We start from the raw sequence: 21,414 nt of genomic DNA, 5'->3' as shown, positions 1-21,414 counted from the left end.
TTATGGGTCTACCTATTAAAAAGTGACCTGGCGTCAAGGGTTCGTAATCTGAAGGTTCAGACGATAAAGGAGAAAGAGGTCTCGAATTTAGTATTCCTTCAATTTGATCAATTACGGTTAAAAATTCTTCATATGTTAGTTTTGCATCTGAAATAGTTCTTTTAAGATGAAATTTAAAAGATTTGATTCCCGCCTCCCAAATTCCACCAAAATGGGGGGGGGGGGCACGAGGAGGAATAAATTTCCAAGAGATATTTTCAGATGCCAAATACTTACCCAAAACTTCATCAGGGACAGTAACTAAAGAAGCAAGTTTCTTTAACTCTTTGTGAGCTCCTACAAAATTAGTTGCATTGTCACTAAACAGACATGAGCTTTTAACTCTACGCGAGAAAAATCGTTTTAAACATGCAATAAAGGCTTCAAATGTTAAGTCAAATACTATTTCTAAATGAACCGCTTTTGTAACTAAGCAAACAAATATTGCTATATAAACTTTATGTAAACTACCTTTCTTTTGATTTCTATATTAGATTAGAAAAGGGCCTGCAAAATCTATCCCTGTGTTATGAAAGGTTAGATTTGGATTTACACGTTCGGGAGGTAAATCGGCCATTAATTGGTCTGAAATGATAGGTTTATGACGAAAACAAATTAAGCAGTCGTGAACTGTTTTTTTAGCTAAGTCCTTGCCACCAATGGGCTAAAACCTTTCCCTAACAAAATGTAACAATGCTTGAGGACCAGCATGAAAATTTTTCAAATGATAATGAATAAATATTAGCTTGGTAAGCTTATGATTTTTGGCAATAAAATTTGATGTTTAGAATCATAATTAATTGTGGCATGAGTTAAGCGACCGCCCACACGTAATATATCTTTTCCATCTAAAAATGGATTTAAAGTTTTTACCTGACTTTTGATTACTCTCTCATCTTGAAGTGATTTAATCTCCTCTGCAAATTCTATTACCTGAACCATTTTTATCAAGTGCATTTCCGCATCTTGATATTCCGTGCTACTAATGGGGCCTGTTTTCTTCACTGGACCTTTCAGATTGGACAGAAACCTGAAAATAAGACTTAAAATTCTAATTAGTTTAACATAATTATTTGTTTATTCAAAAGAGGTATTCCAAAACAAGTTTAAATTGCATTTCAAATTAACGTCTAAAGGTTTTTTAAGTTCATCCTGATAAGCAGGAGAATCTATGAGAGTCTTGTCAAGTTCAAATAAAGAAGCATCACTAAGTTCGTTCTGTTCAGGACCATTCCACCACAAGGAAGATGTCACAAGTTCATGAGGATAAGCACCACGAGAAATCAGATCTGCCGGATTATTTGCTGATGATACGTGCTTCCAATGTCGCGGCTCTACTAGTCTTTGGATTTTGGAGACTCTATTTGCAACAAAGGTCTTCAAAAGATGAGGAGAAGTCTTCAACCATGACAGAGCTATCGTTGAATCAGTGCACAGAATGATGTCATCTAAATGCATCTTCAATGAGTTGCTAACTTTCGATATCAGATGAGCCAATAACAAACATGCACAAAGTTCCAGATGAGCCAATAACAAACATGCACAAAGTTCCAATCTTGGAATAGATAAAGTTTTCAATGGAGCCACACGAGATTTGCTGGCTAGTAGATGAGATGACGAGCCGTGATCTTCATCGACACAAATCAAATAGACAACTGCACCATAAGCGGCTTCCGAAGCATCTGCACATCCAATGAGTGAAATCTTGCTTGTATGATTGGAGAGGATGCAAAGATTAATTTTTATGTTCTCAACAGCCTTTAAATTTGAAACTATATGTTGCCATTCGTGAGCAATAGTTGCGAAAAGTGGTTTATCCCAAATCAGTTTTTGAACCCATAATTTCTGTAAAAATATCTTGGCTTTGGTGATTACCGGACCAATCAGTCCTAATGGATCATGAAGTCTGGCAACTGTCGATAAAATGTCTCTTTTAGTATATGATGATTTCTCCTTGATTGAGATTTTAAAGTTGAATTCATCCTTCTGAGAATTCCATGTAATACCTAAAGCTTTAACCACATTATCACTTTTGGAGGAGAATGAAAGCTCAGAGCTTGTTGAAGGGCTATCCAACAGTTCAGGAGAATTAGAGTTCCATTTGTGCAAAGTCATTCCCCAACTACGAAAAAGCTGCTATTTCAATTCCCTTGCTAAGTTTGATGAACCAGAGATGACATCATCAACATAACAGTCTGACAAGACAGCTTTGGCAGCTTCAGGATATTTTTATGTATTTCGTCATATGCAACTTGCTTTATGCATCTAATGGCTAAAAATGGAGCACTTTTAGTACCATAAGTCACCGTTTTGAGTCGATATGTCACAGGTGAGTCGCTAAGGTCTCTCTTCCATAAGATTCGAAGTAAGTCTCTTTGGGATTTATCAACAAAAATTTGCCGGTACATTTTTTGTATATCCGCAATAACTGCAACTTGATGTTTTCTAAATCTCACAAGAATATCAAAAGTATTTTCTTGGACTGCTCCCGCTAAAAGTAAATCATTCAAACTTAATCCATTTGAGCTTGGGGCACTAGCATTAAACACAACTCTTAATTTTGTACTTGACTTCTATGGTCTATACACTACACAATGGGGGAGGTAATATTCAAGTTCCGGTTTTGAATTATCATCGACCCTTTCCATATGGTCAAAATTTTCATATTCTGTTATGAAATCTTGATATAAATGTTGCAATGTAGCGTTTTTACTAAGACGTTTAACTAATTGATTGAGCCTTATGTTGGCTAAATGCTTTGGATCTCCTAATTGCTCGTCTTTCATAGGCATTTTTACGATAAATCTGCCATCTTCATTTCGTCTGTAAGTGTCTTTGAAATGTTGTTCACAGAATTCTTCTTCTTGGCTAAGAATTGGCTTTTCTTCACCAATATTTTCCACTAACCAAACTTTTTCTACTAATCTATCAATATTATCAACATTACCGACAATTCCACAATAATTCTGACAGTTTTCAAGGGATGTTTTCAAAGAACCAGTAGCTATATAACCAAACACAGAATTTCTAAAAACGAGTGATTTCGTAGAAGATTTAACTTGGCCATTAATAAAAATGTCATAAAATATTTCTGCTCCTAAAAGCAGATCTATACTAGATGGAGTTGCAAATTCTGGATCAGCCAAACTTGATGTATTAGGAATATTTATATTTTCAATATTTAATTTTGTAGAAGGTACTAAATCTGTGATTTTATTTACAACTAAAAATTTAATGAAGCAGAGAACGAATTATTTCCATTAAAAATAGAAGCAAAAGTACAAGATTTAATGTTTGAAATTTGCCCATTTAAACTAGAAACGGGAATATTTATTCTTTCCTTTTTTAAATTTGCACGCTCACAGAATTCATTTGTAACAAAATTTGACATCGAGCCTGAGTGAATGACTGTTCTTGCTTTAACGAATTGGCCATAAATATTTCTAACCCAAACAATCGCAGTTGAAAGAATAGTTTTATTTTTCGAAAAAAAGACACGCCGATAAGGCTTTTTCTGTTGATTTATTGCTATTCAAAACAGCCTCATTTTTGCGGCTCTCTGGGGAGGGCGTAGTTTCACTTTGCTTTCCCCCACTTGTTGCAGACGACATGGATCCGTCATTCCGATGAAGAAGTGAATTACGTTTTAATTTGCAAACCGAGCAAAAGTGTCTAGACTGACAGGAAGTTACTTTGTGATTTGAATGTAAACAATTAATGCACAAAGAAAGCTTTTTAACCATTTCGTATCGTTCCATTAAATTTAATGCTAGAAATGTTTCACATTTAAAAATTGCGTGATTATCTTTGCAAACCGGGACACATAAATTTATTATTATAATTAGTTTTTGACACTAACGATCGAACTTTATTTGGAGGAATGTTTTGTTTTGCATATTTTCTAACATCTGGCATCGCTTTTGAAGAGATGTCATGAAAGAATCCCATTCACATAAATCATTACTATTTAATGACATTTCAAATTGCTTACACGATTCTTTATCTATTTTATTGAGAATAATATTAATCAGCAAAGCTTCGCTTAATTTATCCATATTTAATTTCATAACTTTTAATGCTCTTAAATGTTTCTGAACTTTATCAATTAATGAGCGTAAATCTTTAGGATTTTCATGAACTATTTTTTCAATAGAAAGTAATTCATTGATATGAGAATTTACAACCAATCTCTTATTATCATATCTTTCTTCAAGTGCCTTAAATAAGGAAGAAAATGTATCATCTATTGTTTGTATCTGCTTTGCATCACCAATTAAACAAGATTGTAAATAAAACAATTTCTGAGAATCTGTTAATTGTCTATTAGATGAAATTAAAGCTACAAATTGGTTTTTAAATGAATTCCAGTTTTCAAAATTGGCAGAAAATTTAGGTAATGTTATTTCACGCAATTTATAATTCAATGAATTACTTCTTGTCTCTGGTAAACTATTATTTGCATACTCATCATTTGCATTCTTATTACATAATGAAGTATAAAGACATTTCAGGCTTACCTGAACATCGGTAATATCCATCTCGATTTCTTCAAAAGTAGCTTCGATGTCTGATATTTCTTCATCTTTGCACACTTTGTAATAATCCAAGCGAAGTTCATCAATTTGTTTATTTAACTTGTGAACTTTTTCTTGCAATACTTCTATTTGTTCAAAACCAAAATCATCACTTTTTCCACTGACAGACGACTTTAATTTCGTTATTTGTGTTCTAATTCCACCACGTTTTCTGTTCAACGTAGTTATGTTTTCATTAGCCATTTTCTATTCTATTTATCTCGGGCTCGAAGTTGACCAATGTTTTGAGGTCGCTGGTTAGACTCTATACTAAAGATAACTTTACAACAACAACTTTATTTCGTAGACTGTATCATAACTAAAAAATCTAAATCGAAAATGATAAATTCCCGACCATATGGGATCAAAAACATGTATGCTACGCTAGGAGTTCGAATCTTAACTAACTAAAATTGAGCAGAAACAATGCGCTGTACATAACTTTGAAGTTGCGCAGAAACAATGCGCTGTACATAACTTATATTGCCGCGTAGGAGGCAACACTGGACATTATTATTAGCATTTTGGTTTGTTCAGATCTAATTGATACGTTTTCAGCTAAGTCGGTATAAAACATTTTGAAACTCTCATCTGTGTCTTTGTAACTTTTGGAACGAAGTTTTAATTGAAAATATTTTTATCATAAATAAAATATAAATGTTTGCGCATGTGTCCTAGACATGCAGGTTTCTTAATCCTGACCACATGAACCGAACCCACATCTTCATCATGATGAAGATCATAAAAAATTCTTTCCTTTTTCAGAGATCTTTTTCTAAAATAGAATAAGCTTTTATTTTAGACACATTTAATGCCTCCGTTTCTATTTCTGAAAATAAATTTCTTCACTTGTTATCGTATTTAAATAAATTGTCAAAAATATTTTCTGCAAAGGGGATTGGCAAAAGGTGTCCGCCGATAACATCGCGGCAAAATCATCGCGGGCGAAAACGTCGCGGAGAAAACAACGCAAGGCGAAAACGTCGTGCTACAAAACATTTTGGGAGAAAACATCGCAAAGAGAAAACATCGCAGTTCTAAAACGTCGTGGTACAAAATATCGACGTCGAAAATAAAGCGGTTCAAAAACTTCGCAGTTTAAAAACATCGTCGAAAATATCGCGGTAAAAAATAAAGTATGGATAAATCATCGCAGGACGATAACATTGCAGACCTGCTTTATTAATTGTAAATGGATATCTCATAATGATTTGTGAGCGAGATGGAAAGAAAGATGATTTTTACTTTCATATTTTTATTAACTAATAAATTTTTGCTGAAAAAGTAAGAAGAAAACTTAAGAATAAACTGGAGCAGAACAAGAAATAATTTTCATTATAAGAGTATTAGATTGACAAAAGTGAAGAAAATAATCCCATAATTAGCAATTTTTATACATAAGGTCATGCAGTTACATAGCTTCCTTTTTATAAATTTATTTAGATTATACTTTTAATGAAAAATTACCAGTAAAAACTTTATAAAAATGATTTATTAATGACCTTTGTTAGTTAAATATGTCAGTTTAAAATTCTATTAAGCGCTATAAGTTGCCTTAATTTTCTATGCTTAAATTTCCTTCTTACTTTTTCAGCAAAAATTTATTAGTTAATAAAAAATATGAAAGTAAAAATTATCCTTCTTTCCATCTTGCGCTCACAAATCATTATGGAAATATCCATTTACAATTATTAAAAGGCCTGAAAAGAGCATGTCTGCGATGTTATGGTCATGCAATGATTTGTAGATACTTTATTTTTTACCACGATATTTTCGACGACGATGTTTTTTAACTGCGAAATTTTTGAACCGCTTTATTTTGGACGACGATATTTTGTATCACGATGTTTTAGAACTGCGATTTTTCTCTTTGCGATGTTTTCTCCCACGATGTTTTGCATCACGACGTTTTCGCCTTGCGTTATTTTCTCCGCAACGGTTTCTGCTGTAACCTTGGCAAAAAGCAGGATTTAGTAAACATCTACTACTTGCATTTGCTTGCAATGGTCTACAAAATAGGGATGACCAAATTTTTTTTTTTTTCTTTTGTGTGTGTGTGTGTGTGTGTGTTCTCATGTCTGCTGAAAAACTTATAACAGTGGGCAAAACATATCATAAAATACAGATTTCTGAGAAGTTGGGGTCGGAATATAGCCCGAGAACCTAAAATGGGTCGCGGTCTTAAAAAGTTTAGGAACCACTGCTGGAAAGAAGTTCATTCCAAATAACTATAAATGAAATGAAGTCTAAATTATTAATTTTGTTTGCTATTTCTCGAAATACCTGTAAAAATCTGTAGATTTTGATAAAAGGTATTTTTTTCCAAAATGGATGTTTTGAACGAGCCCTAGACATTTTTCTTTTTTGTCTATTCTATGGTCTGGCACTCGTAGCAGAAGAAATTAAATATGATGAGGAAGATTTTTCATTTAATATTAATTCATGTAAGCTCGTCTGAAGCGTTGATATATATTCCTGGAAAGAAACTATTCTTAGTCGCCAGAGAAGTAATAAATGTTAATATCTCTGAAATGATATTCATTTTTTGAAAAAAACTTCGTTCACGAATAAAATAGATATTGGAACTTGAAAGCTTCAGGCAATGCAATATATTTCAAACGATAAATTAATTAAGAAAAAGCATACCTTTTTGTTACATTTATATTTACTAAATGCATATGTAGAAAAGCTCTATAATTTGAACTATTCATATTAATTAATATTTAGAAAATTGCGTTTTCCGCGTAATACATATACTACACTCCATTAATTGGCAGTGCCAAAGAACCCAGCATAATGGACTATAGGACCATTTGTATGTTTTTTAAGTCGTATGTTATTAATTATGTCGTATGTTATAATTTATTAGAAATCTGCCTTTCGAATGAATAAGTCTGAGAAAAATAGCAATAAGCGTAACAAATTAAGGATTTAGCCTTTCTGGTTTGATCACACAATTGATGTATCTATACGGATTATTTATATATGTATAATGCAGTTGATATAATATATATAGCTCATTTTATATGCATAAAAAGTTAATCTGAAGACCTAAAAATATGTACTTTTCATTTTTATTCCGTAATACGTTTTCAATGTTTTGATTAAATAAATAATTTCTGTGAATAACAAATTCCGTTTCATTGCATGATACCCTCTTAAACATAGCAAAATATGTTTTGAGCGTATAAAACAATTTCCCTCTAAGCATGTTAGAATATATTTTTAGAGGAAAATGTGCTCGCGTATAAAAGACGATTTAACGTAGATAAACAAGAAATACCAATGCATTCTGCTAGAAAGCAGTTAAATAGTTTAAATCCATGCTCCTAGATAAAACTAAATAAGCTTATTTCCTTTCATTGTGAAGTTTAGAGAATGCATTCTCTTATACGTTTTAAATATTAATCTAAGCATGTAAGTTTACTATGGCTTCTTGAGGTAAAAAAATCGCCTGATATTCCGGTTAACATGAAACTCAATCTAAATTTGTAATTCTGTATTACGTACGACTGATATTATGTAAATTTTAGGTACGTAGTATTAACTCAACCACCTTTATAAAAGTAGCCAAATTTTTCAAATTATTGCCAAACTGGCAAATATGCGCGTTACCATTCTTCCGGCGACCATGTTCATAGCTGTCATTCAGTCAAGCATTTTCGTATGCATTCTTTTTTGTTGTATTACAAGTTCTAACAGCCTTATAAACAAATCGTGATTTTTTTTTTCCTTAAACTTAGTTTTTAAAGTATGATCTTGTGGAATTCGCCAGCAATGGAAGAAACTGCGGTAAACCAAATTTTACGCTATTTGATTAAATATTTTAAGTAACTTTCACCTTAATACTAAAATTATGTAACATTTATTTATTTTTAAAAGCGCGATATTTGATTCAGGTATTATCTGTAACATTTTCGTGGAACAGTGATAGAGATGCATGAAATACTGTCAGCAAGTAAATAATTTTTATGTATTCTACTCGTATGAACATAAGTATTCAGTAGATCGCTACATTTTACCGTACGTCGGAATAAACTCAAGAAGATTTTCATTAGCATAGCCATCCATGCTGGCTCTTAATGTAATCCTCCCATTTTATTTCCTCTTACAACTTTTCTTCTGTTTCAGTGTCCCATTGACAGATATTTTACTTCGACTGGGAGAATACGATATCAGCCATGAGAATGAACCTTTACCGTTTGTGGAAAGAAGAGTACAAATTGTTGCTTCTCATCCGCAGTTTGACCGAAGGACTTTTGAATATGATCTTGCTCTTCTGAGATTCTACGAGCCAGTAACATTCCAAAAGAATATATTACCTATTTGTGTACCGAGTGGTAACAATTCTTACGTAGGAAAGTACGCTACTGTTACAGGATGGGGAAGGCTACGCGAAGGTAAGAAAATTTTAATTAATAGATATTTGTTAAGAATATGGATTTATTGCTAATTAGGAGTTACGAAAAGAAAGAATATATAACATGTTACATCTAAAACTATTGCTAGTTCTTCCTTATAATATTTAAAACTCTGTTTTTTTAATATCTTCTCCAAGACTTGTGCATGTTGCAGGAATATGTTGTGTTTTAATTTAATTTTAATCCAGTGCAAATCTAAGAGTCACATAGTATGTAAACAAGTCTTTAAAACATTTAATATTTTAGTTTTTTCAGTTGTGTGTTTTTATAGGAAAAGGGATGTCTGGAAAATTGCATTCACTGTAAATACTGTAGTAAAACCTGCCAATAAGATACTTTTCAGAATTTTATTATTTAATCCAATAGTATAAGGTTTTAAAGTTATTCTTTAACTGTTATTGATGTTTAAAAATTAATAAGTGCAAAATTTTTAATTATAGTGTATTTCAGTAGTGGCGTTTTTTAACATTTTGTGTGTTACCTTTCTTTATTAAATATCATGTTCCTCGCACTTAAACCATAAGATCCAGTGCAACAGCAATATCGCAAAATAGTTTTAAAACGAGCATATCTTTAGAATTTCCGATACAGAGACTCACGCGCTGGAGATAAAAATGTTTTTTCTGCACAACGTTGCCATTGCTCGCTTTGAAATCCTTGAGTTTGTTAATCAAAAATTCGTCAAAGTTTTAAAAAATAGGAAATCGATCATAAAACAAATTTCAAATTTAAAATTTGGTCTTCCACATGCTCATATTCGTTGGAGGATTACGTTATTCAAAATTCGATGACTCTATGTACCGTTATTTTATGACAATGTGAGAAATATACATACATTTACGCAGATTTTCATTATTTAATTTCTTCAAATATAATGCAGGACTCTAACATTTTATGGCAACAGTTTGAAAAGTGAACCGACATTTATCCGTCCGACGTAAAATGCCAAAACGAAACTAAGAGTCCTTCGGGATTCAAATCCCTTTGGACTAAAAAAAAAAAAAAAAAAAAAAAAAAAAAAAAAAAAAAAACCGACGCGCCACGACGCACCTAGAAGATATAAAGCAAATTGGACGCAGACTGATATGCATACAGGTTTCGACGGAAAATGCAAAATTTTACACTTTGGCTTTGGCTGCCAATGAATGAACCGTTGTCGCTACAACGCATCTGATCTACGCAACTGGCGGGATATTTAAGAGAAGAAATTACGATTCCAGGTCATAAATTCTTCACGAATTTCTGGTAGACAGTAACTATGCCTCACATACAGGTGTGCGAGCGATATGCGCAGATGTAAGAATTTGAGAGCGGTCATGTAGTTGATCTCAAAGAAGCCGGTTGGTCTTACATGCCAATTCTTTTTTATCCATATTTCGATTATGCGACACAAATTTTGCTAAAGACCAAATTTTGTAAAATTTTAGTGTGAAATTTAAGGAGTAATTCAAAAATTTACCTTGGCGCACTTTTTTTACTTGTAAAGGTAAATTTCTGAATTATTGCTTAAATTTCGCACCAAATTTTTGCGAATAGCACGTATTTCAGGAAAAGTCCGATTTTGTGTCAAAATACATTTGCTAGAACAAACGCTATATATAAATCAAATATGTATCCCGAGTCGGGATTCTGAGACATGAAAAACGCAAATTGAATTTCGTCAATCGGCTGAGTAAAACGGAAGATATATTGTCCTATTTTTATTGGGCACAGTGTATATATTTCTCTAAGCTTAAACTATGTTAAAGTGATAAAATATCCCAACGTAGATTTTAAATATTTGATTGTGCTTAGAATAGTAACATACCTTTCAAAGGATACATGTTAAAGGAAAATAAAAAAAATAGAAATTGATTTATTTTCTGACCAAAGTGGTATTCTGCATTCTTACTTTTTTTCATGCCGCTAAGTTAAGCAGTGACTAGGAGGAAATGGATCACAATATATTTCTGTTTCATTTATGGGAATATAGGTATTTATAACATGTAATATATTTTTGCCTAGCTGTATAATTTTAACTAATTTATATACGAATTTTGATGAGATAGCTAGAATAATAAAACCGTAAATAAAATAAAATTTTACTTATTGAATACATTTTTTTTATCTTTTAAACAAAATATATAGAATATATTTGCTTTTAAATATTTCTAGATGAAAAACATTATGTCGTTCCTTTTAAGATTCAGAAATAATTTTCTTTAAACAATAATTTAAATTCTTAGCATGTGTATTTTTTCCTATTATTCTAGAGGGTCCACTTCCTGATGTTATTCAAGAAGTTTCACTGCCAGTTATTACGAACAAACTATGTGAAAGTATGTATCAGGATGCTGGTTTTGTAGAGGATATTCCCGACATATTCATATGTGCAGGCTATGCTGATGGTGGAAAGGATTCTTGTGAAGTAAGCAAATAAAATACCTTGCTAATCGGCTTTTGTTATATGTGCAGCGATATCTTTTTAAGCTCAAATAAAATTACATTTATTAACAATGATATTATCAGACTGTAAATTCAGCTTCTTTGTTATTCGTATTAAATACGATGTTTAAATTTTAATATAATATGTTTTCATCAGTAACATTTCTTTCCTGTTGTTTGTAGTTTTAAAATTGTGATATTCACTAAGATTTAGTAAAAAATCTACAGGGAAGTCATAAAAATTTCCCGAGTATAGTTTGAATCCATAGCGGCCTATTTACTCAACCACTCAAAATGAAATTTCAAATATCGTAATTTGAAGGTAGGCGCTCGAGAATTAGCCGATTTAAAAGAATAAAGTTGTTACTGGCATTTATTTCCTCGAATTTTATTAGAGATATATTTTTAATTCAATTAATTCAGTTCTCCCTTCGCGGCAAGGCAAAAATAATAAAAACTCAATATAGCTTCATTAAAAATTTAAAGATATAGAAAAACATAAAACACCAAATACAGTTAAAATAATTTTAAAAAAAATTTAATTAAGAGTTCCTGGACAATACAAGCAATACGGCCAACAGGCAAGAAGGCAAATTTTTCGGTGCACAAAACTAAAAGTTTTCTTTTGATTCCATAACTATCCATAACTTTGATTCCTACAACTATCGCATGCAGAGTATCTAAAGGCATAAAAATCTTAACCGAAAGTTAAAAAAAAATAATTCAATCATTTTTAAAGCAAAAAATGAGCAATTTACCCACATATAAGAATAAAGAAAGGCACTTTTCCGTTTTGCCGGCGCAAACGATAAAGTCGCCAATAATGGTACAACGGATGCCAAACGGAATATATTCGCTGGTAACCTTTTACGCTTCATTTTAAAAACAAGTCGCAGCCATTTCTTATCAGATTGTTTCTTTCAATACTGGCATACAATTACATAGAATTTTTACAAGATAGTTAAATTTTATGCCCTAAGAGCATTCGCGGTAATTGCGTCAATTAGGATGCAATCGCACCGCTCACCCGAAGTAAAAAATATAGAAAAGGCAAAGTCAAGGGTTAAATTCATCAATTCTAATGAGAATGTACTAGCGAAGTAAAACACTGCGATTTCACATAATTTCTGAGTAAGCTATTCGTACAAATTGAAATAATTCTTGCATTTAAACTTGAATTTCAAATTAAGATTTAACTTGAAATTAATGTAGATAATTACTGAGAGAATTAGATTTTTGTAGTGTAGTTTACGTGAGATGAGATAACTTTCGGTCACGTGATACGAAACGGCGAATCAGGCTGTTGAACCATGAAAGTATAGTAAATTCATAATGTCTTTTTACAAATTGTCTTTATTTATTGGCTTTTTACAAAATTTTAAACCATATTAAAATGTTCGTCTTCAAAATAAAAAATTCTTAGAACTAACATTTGTTAACATTTTTTCTGTGTATACTGCAAGCTGTCGCCAACAAAGTCTACTTGGCTAAATTTGGGCCGGCAAAACGGAAGTACCAAAAAAACTGAGCTCACGGAGCCGACTAACAGAGTGATATATATATATATATAGAGAGAGAGAGATATGGATATATATACTTTTGGTGCAATACTTTATATACGTTTGCGACCAAAAAGGGAGATGCACAACTACATGTTATAGCAGTCCTATGTACAAAATTCCAACGTTCTGAGGCTACTCGTTTTTGAGTTATGCGAAATACATACATACATACATACATACGTACGTACCGATGCCACGAAAAAAAATTGCCTTCTCAATCCATTTTAAATCAGTTTTATAAGTCGTTTGGGGAAAAAGAGTCCTTTATTGTGTCCTTACGTACAGATGTCACGCAAAAACATCTTTAAATTGCATTTGATAGCCGTCAAAATGGATATTTTCATTGAAATATGATACCCGGAATTTTTCGTGATTGCAATACTTCCTTTACTTCGTACAAAAAAGTAAAAATTAACATGAAAATATTTAAATGAATATATCATTTTTTTTAAAAATTTTGACTAGTAATTTAATTTCTTGTTTCTATTTTGACCCTCCGATCTACATGTTTTTGGACCTGAAATTTCAAAGTTTTCCTTATTACTATGAAAAGGTGCTTTTTTATGATTATAATTTCAAAATGCTCCTTTCACTTTGTACCTTGATGCCCTTTCTTTCATCCAAAAAGTTTCATGTGTACCAAATGGGAAAGTCATCCTCTAAAACAAAACATATTTTTTCGTTAAAGAAAAACAGAAATAACTTGTATCACAACTCATACAGATGTTTCAAAAATCTGAGGGAAAAAAAAAAAAAAAAAAAAAGGGCTAAGTCATCCAGATTTTTTTATTGTTCGGAAGATTATGTTTTCTTACTCTAGATGACAAAATACGTATTTATTGTAATGCGAGTAAGGACATTTTATCTTCCTCTTAATTCCAGTCAGCAAAGATTATACAGTTAAAAATCCATTTAATTACCTTGAAAGAGAATAAAAAATACAGTTTCAAACAAAATTAAAGAATGATATTTTTTTGCGTTTCATAGTTTTTTTCCTTCGTGCAGAGAGCATAGGAAATACTTTACTATTTTTGACTAGTTTATTTTTAGGAAAGAATCATCAATTACAGTTGCACTCATAGAGCGGAAAAAGAACAACAGATACATACACTATGCAAAAACTATGGCCGTAAATCGGCAAAAGATCAACTGGGAAACAGGAAATTTATACTATAGAGGCACAGTACTTAAAGAATGATAGTAAAGTAACAAAAAAAATGAATAGGACATCTACAGACCAGAATAAACAGGAAAAGGCTTTTGACAGAGGGGTGTCTGTACATAAAACTGTCTCCTCAAGAGACAGAACTATAAACCAAAGAGTCTTGGTAGGGATATGACATCCGCTAGCTAGTTAGTTGGAAGAGTTGTGTTGCACCGTCTGTCGATACTTAACACCAGATTCCTAAAAGTTTTGGGGATAACCGCTCCATTTTTCAAAAACGTATCTGGTGGTGTCCGAAGGGTAAGATCGCGCCGCCAGGCATCTCCCTAAAGCATTCCTTATATGTTCAATGGGCTTTTAAAATCAAGGGATCCTCTGGCCAATCCATTCTGTTAAATACCTTCACTTTCTAGAAGCTTCTTGACAGCATAAGCTCTGTGTGGACGTGCATTGTTATCTAGTAAAAACAAAGTTGGGTCCAATGGGACCCCTTAAAAGATGCACGTGATGGAGGATAACTTCATTCCACTTAACGAGTCCAGTAAGTGAACCTCTGCCAAAAATGCGAAGCTCCGTCCTTTTGTTCGCCATAATGCCTCTCTATACAGGTGACAGGTGACGGAGGACGGGGACGCCTGATGTTTAACAGAGGTAAACAGGCATATGTCCCGCGCCCTCCCCTATCTAGTGGCAGCAACTCCCAGGAGCCTCATGAGGCCACCTTGGGAGTTTATTGAAGAATTTTACGTAATTGTACATGGCCATACAGAGGCGTCTTAGGAATACATTAGTTTTGATCGATAGGCGGATGATTTGTTACATCTTGGTTTTTAGACACTGTTAGACACTAATTACAGCATATACATACACATACAAGTACATACAATTGCACATATAAAGATACATACAAAACACTTGTAAAACGCATATAAAAGCACATATATAACACATATAAAACATGTAAGCACATTATATAAAAATAGAAATTAGATACTAGTTTGCACACACTTATACAAGTAAAACACATACTTATAATGAAACATATTTAAGCTAATATATAGTATACACTTACACTAAAGACACATTTAGATCATTTAGACACATTTAGATCACATATCACATGTAAAATGCGCAAATAAACATACATAAAGCATGCAGGCACACTGTAGAATATTAAATTTTGTTATTAGATGATATAGTAATTACAGATGAAACTTTACTCTGGAGAATACATTATGCAATACATTATATCAGGTACACTATACTTATTTAATTTGAACAGATATGCAGCGCTTTTTATATACATAATGCTTACAGAATTGATACACAATGTAAAAACAGATACACTATGCTTGTAAAGCATTAGATATTAGAATTTATACTGCACACAATTGTACAAACGAAATAAGACCCTATACTACTATATACAACACAGTTATGGTGTACAATTATGCAAACACAATTATACTAACGTATTAAAACGCAGAATAAAACACTATACTACGGTATATAACACAATTGTGCACAATTATATAAACACAATTATACTTACACATTAAAAAAAAAATCTATATTATTGTATACACACAATTATAGTACGCAGCACCATGCATGCTATGTTGCCAAGCTATATATTTCTATGCGAAGCTTTGAGATTATACAGGTAATGCAGATACAATATTGATAGATATAGATGAATTATACATTATGCATATGTCAGATACAGTGCAGATATATTACAGATAGTTTGAGTAATACAGATATGATGTGCAAGCAATAACTGTAGTGGAGACACTATGTTATAGAATGCGCTGAGCTTATTTTATATTATATTAGATGCACAGTGTTTATTGGATTAAAGTAGGTACACAGTACTTTTTATATACACATTGCTCACAGAACAAATGCACAGTGCAAAGTCAGATACACAACAGGTTGTAAGTTATTGCAGGTAATGCACACGCAATGTAGATAGTTGCATAGTAATTATATGCTTTATATACAGCAGATACTGTGCAGAATTTGACAAATTCAGTGCAGAATGAGGTGCATATTTATTGCAGATAGTTTGTATAACGCGTTTGTGTAATACAGTACTGGCAATGACTGTAGGAGAAACACTATGTTGTAGAATACACAGTGCATATTAGTATTGTAATAGATACATGATGCTTGTTATATACACAATGCTTACAGAATGGTTACACAATGCAAAGTCGGATACACATTTGTTTTACACTGTTCAGTTAAGCATGGACTAGCATGGACATGCAAGTAGTAACCTGTGATTAGTCAGTGTTGAGCTCTGTACACTGTTGATAAGTTCTGTACACGATTTGTCAGGGCGTTCCAATTACTCTGCGCACAGTACCTTATACACTGATATATAACTTGCAGTTGTTGTAATAACACTGGTTATTCCAGGAAATACTTCTATAGATATTTCAGTCGTTGTAACTACTACAGAGACACAATGCAGGTAACAGTCTGTTCATAGTCAGTAGTTTGCTCTATACGCCGTAAGTGAGTACTGTACGCAGTAAGCAGCTATGTCTGCAGTTATGTTGCAATGCAGTTATGTTATAAGCGCAGCACATAATTTAAACATATTGTGAGTTGCATTCAGCTGATTGTCAGTATAAGAGACTGTCAGAATTCTGTTGATGATTTGGTAGTGAAAGCTGACTGTGGTTGCTTTATGAGACGCCTTAATTGACGCTAGTTTGGTTGGCAGATATCTTGCCCTAGGTCGTTGACCTGCCTAATTATTTGGCAGATCTTTTTGACCGCTGGTGGGTGCTTAATGATGAATCGTTTATATGATTCTATATTTGTGGCTGGGAGTGGTAGGTGTAAGTTGGATGTAAGGCTGCATTCAAATATGTAGTGGTCGGGGGAGCCAGTAGCCCCGCAGACGCATATATCTGTCATCGAAATTGCATGTCTTTGAAAATAGGATGGAAATGGACCGTGCCCCGTGATATAGTATGTCAAGGGTGCAATGGCCTGGAGACGTTCGTTGTCTACTATTGGGTAGAATCCATGTGTCCTTCTTCCTGTATCACAGTTATCCCACTCCTGTTGCCACTGTTCTTTGCTTAGTTCTCTTAGCTTTCGCTTTAAATACGAAGTCGGGATTGGAGTTGTCACCTCTTGCGCGTCGTTGTTGAATGCCGCCTCGTTTGCTAACTGGTCTGCCATCTCGTTACCCTCTATGCCATCATGTCCTTTCACCCAGATTAGTTTGATGTGTGTTTGCATATTGTTAAGCCCGCTACGATCACCCCTTCAGTCGCTTTTCCCTGTTGTTAGCGGGATGAAAGAGTGTCCTTACCTCTCTTCATATCAAATGGCGTCGATAATCGTTTGCCAGATTGAAAGGACTCTCATCAGTAAAAAGAACGTGATCTCCATAGATGAAGTGTGTAGTCTCTGTGTTCTCTGCATACTTGTAAAGGATACTGGCGGAGAGCTGCTATAAACACGTAGGAAGTGTTTACGATGATGGGCGAAAAATTGCCTTTGTGAAGTCGTTTGGCTGTAGTAAACAGGGACACTGGTCGGTCGGTTGCCGTGCGCAACTACTGAACAATGTTGCCTGCTATCTAGTTTCGATCTCTGTGATATATTGGTCATCAGTCACTGTTGGTTTACTTGGCCTATCACTATAAACCTTTCGTACAACTGCACCTGCCATCTGGAAGGCTTTCCAGGTTCGTGAAACAACACTTTTATCAATTTCCAAACTCTTGGGTGATTTATGTCAAAGTACATCCCTTTCTAAGGTCCCAGTCACATTAAGAGGTTATCCACACATGGCTACAGCCCCGGCTAGACGGGACTTTTCTGAGATGAGACGAGATTCTGTTAGCACTGATTTAAACCGAGGGATTCGTAGAAAAAAGAGCCCCGCCAGAAGCGAAGTCCCGTCTAGCTACGGAAGCAATGTCGTGGCTACGCGGGATTTTTTCAAACCTCATCGAAAATGTCTCGGGTCCCGGGTAGAGACAATTAATTAAGTTCTGCTTCTGAAGGATCACGTGATCCCGATTTTAGCGATAATCGATTACTGTTTGACGTTCAAGTCTTTGTAGTAAGTGAGAATGGTAACCTAGCTACGTGTGTTTCCTGGAATTGTGCGGGTTCTAAGAATTGTCCCTTTCGACGTCAAGTCCCGCGTAGCCGAAACATAATGTGATTGGGACCTTACTTCTTGCTTTCAAATCGTTAATTTGTTTTAAAAAACCATTAAAGTTTTACAAAATATGAAATATAACATTCGAAGTTCAAAATTCAAGTGCACATTTTGGTGGAGGACAATCTTTATTGAAAATTTTATGGCCCTTAATACTGTCGTTTTTTCACAATGCGAGAAACACACTTACATCCCTGCAGATTCTTCATTATTTTATTTCTTTAAAAGTAATATAAGGCGGTAATATTTTGTGATGACAATTTGAAAAGTAATTCAGACATTTAAAGTGATAAGCCGCCAAATCACGTTTCAAGACTAATAGCTAACACCCTTTCGGGCTAATAATTAAATGTTTTATCAACTTAGAACGGTATTTATTCCGTTCGCCATTTTCATGGGATATATGAATTCTCTTAGTTAATTTAATATTTTATCATACACATTAAATTTAATATCAAATCTGCAAATTATCTCAGTCCTTTTTTCTATTTGCCGTCATTCTTACGCCAAATTCTACCAAAACTGTGTCATTTTATTGCGACTTATGAAGCTTATTTCCCGCTATTGTTCGCAATCTTCCTCTGCAGTTCACAGTTTGTTATTTACAGTTTATCGTCGAAGTAGAAACATTTTCTTCTTATTCTAACTGGCGAAATTTTCGTGTGTAAAATAGGAACAATAATCTTTTTGCTGTGATATTTCCATGATTTATAAATTGCAACGTTGCCGAGTTCCTCTAAGATAGAATTTCCAAGATAAGTTATTTTCTATTAATAAAAATTCCTAACTCACAATTTGGAATTCTATTACAAATGATCAAATCTTCTGGAAAATTTCTTCCCTAAAGAGGGAAAGGTAATTTTTCTATCTCAGAATGGAACAATAAATGTTAAGAATCATCGGTCCGAAATAAGATGAATTCATGAAACTTTATAATATCCCACGATACTTCGATTTGATTCTTGACTAAACCGAGAGTGTTCTGTAATTTCGCATTTCAAAGCAAAAACTACTAATGTTTTTCCGAAACATGACGCCAGATTAAAAAAAAATGACAAAACACTTTAAATTATTAAGGTTTGTTCGCTCCTCGATCATTCTTTAAAATTTTCTCAGAGAAAAATTATGCGAGACGTGTTTGCTCTAAATTGAATTTCTAGTAAACCTGCCGTTCATATTCTTCAGCTATTGTTTAATTTAGTTCAGTTTTAGCATATTTTAATTCTAATTTGATTTTTAAAATATTTTGAAAATTGTTCTGAATTATTATGCATGCAATTATCACTGTTTTCATGTTAGCATTTTAAGTTCGTACCTTTGCGCAGAATATTAACTCCGATCAAAAAATATCTGAGTAGTTTCCCTCGTGATGCCGTTTCTTTTACATAAAATTAAATCAAACAAGATTAAAATTTCACTTAATTATTTAAACTGTTTTTCATAATTTTTTGCCCTGAAATGGTAGTACAGATTTAAGTAGCATTTAACTTTCTGATTATGATTTGTACTAATGCAATCAAAGTTGCGCTATATGCACTTTGCACCAGTGAGAGGGCTTCCGACCTATAAGGCGATACCTAACGGAAAAAGCCCATCCAGTGGAAATTATTTATTGAGAAGATACGTTTTATAATGCATATTTTTACATGAGTTTTACATGGCCGTATGTAAACTAACTGACAATATGTCTCTGAATGCAATGTATATAGCATCTTTTATTTATTCATAGGGGGATTCTGGAGGTCCCATGGTCATTCAAGAAGATGACGGAAGATGGGTGCTCGCTGGTGTCATTTCATGGGGCATTGGATGTGCATTGCCCAATCAGCCGGGTGTTTACACGAGGATTACCAAATTCTCAGAATGGATCAATCAAATAATTATATTTTAGAGGTTTTGAAATTAATGCACATCATGCCAATATTGATACATTTACAGTCATATTTTGATATATTTGGTGCAATTCAGCATGTTCCAAACGTTTCAAATAATATTAAGACTTGTAAATTTTTATGCGAAGAAGTTTAAAGGATGAGTTTGACAGCTTTTGAATTCCACGAAGAAAGATGTGAATTTTTTAAAGGACTCTACTAATTGCCAATTCTTTTTATCAGTTCTCAGAATGTTTTCCATTTTCTAAACTTACAAATCATGAGAAAGAGGTTTATGGCATCTGCATAGATGCTATACAGCCCTTTTATTTCTTCATTCAGAAAGAAAATGTTTTGACATATATATGCTCATCATATTTATTACTAACGCCATTTTCATCCTATTTATGAACATCAGATGCTCTTAAGTACTTAAACGTGCTTGAATATTTATTTTTATTTTTGTTTAGAAAGCTTGTATGATGATACGTGATATAAGCTGCAATTTTTGAATTTTTTTATATTCGTAATAAATTATGTTGTTTTTCAATGTAGTCTTACATGTTTTACCTAAAAATGTATATGCTTTTGACACATACATGCATGCATTCTAAATTATAGTCATTATATTCAGAAATACCAGTCGTAAACAAGATAACGAGAAATTATATATATATATACCAACACTGGTCAGATGGTGCATTAAAACAGATAGCAAATTAGGAAATAAAAAATAACTTGGTGCTACGTCCTCCGGGATTTGACTATGTATAGTGAGGAATATTGAAACAAGGGACGGAGCATAGGGAAAATGCTATTGAGACTAAGGAAAAAATGCTGATAACCGCTTATGTGGGGTACTAGAAAGTTGCTACCACTTGCAAGGAGGCACTATGACATCGTAAAGTACAATGTGCTAACAGCTGTAATGCGAACTAAATTATATTGAGTAAATTAAAAAATCTGATGTGTACACCACATGACTTCCTTGTATTGGAATATTAAATTAAATGAAATGCAAGAAAAGATCCATACTATGCTTTATTGGATTGAATTAAATCTACTTCGCCGACAGCGCATAAACCACAATGGAATATTCATTTATTCCACTGTGGTTTATGCGCTGTCGGCGAAGTGACACTCTGGCGCTAGATTCACTTAAC

General features: G+C 33.2%; 1 protein-coding gene across 1 annotated transcript in view; it reads left to right on the top strand.

The window, feature by feature from the left end:
* LOC118188136 (uncharacterized) overlaps nucleotides 1-20,801 on the top strand; it is a 106,032-nt gene extending 85,231 nt beyond the window's left edge. Inside the window, exons 7-9 of the mRNA XM_035358493.2 lie at nucleotides 8,745-9,013; nucleotides 11,287-11,441; nucleotides 20,110-20,801. Of these exons, the coding sequence (XP_035214384.2) occupies nucleotides 8,745-9,013; nucleotides 11,287-11,441; nucleotides 20,110-20,271 (586 nt within the window). The 3' untranslated portion in view covers nucleotides 20,272-20,801. The remainder of the gene's footprint in view (nucleotides 1-8,744; nucleotides 9,014-11,286; nucleotides 11,442-20,109) is intronic.
* Nucleotides 20,802-21,414: the final 613 nt, after the last annotated feature.

The sequence above is a fragment of the Stegodyphus dumicola genome, chromosome 4, assembly GCF_044657685.1.
Source record: "Stegodyphus dumicola isolate Sdum_Otavi_A_Nest chromosome 4, ASM4465768v1".
NCBI classification, from domain to species: Eukaryota; Metazoa; Arthropoda; class Arachnida; order Araneae; family Eresidae; genus Stegodyphus; species Stegodyphus dumicola.
This window is presented reverse-complemented; position numbering and strand designations above follow the sequence as displayed.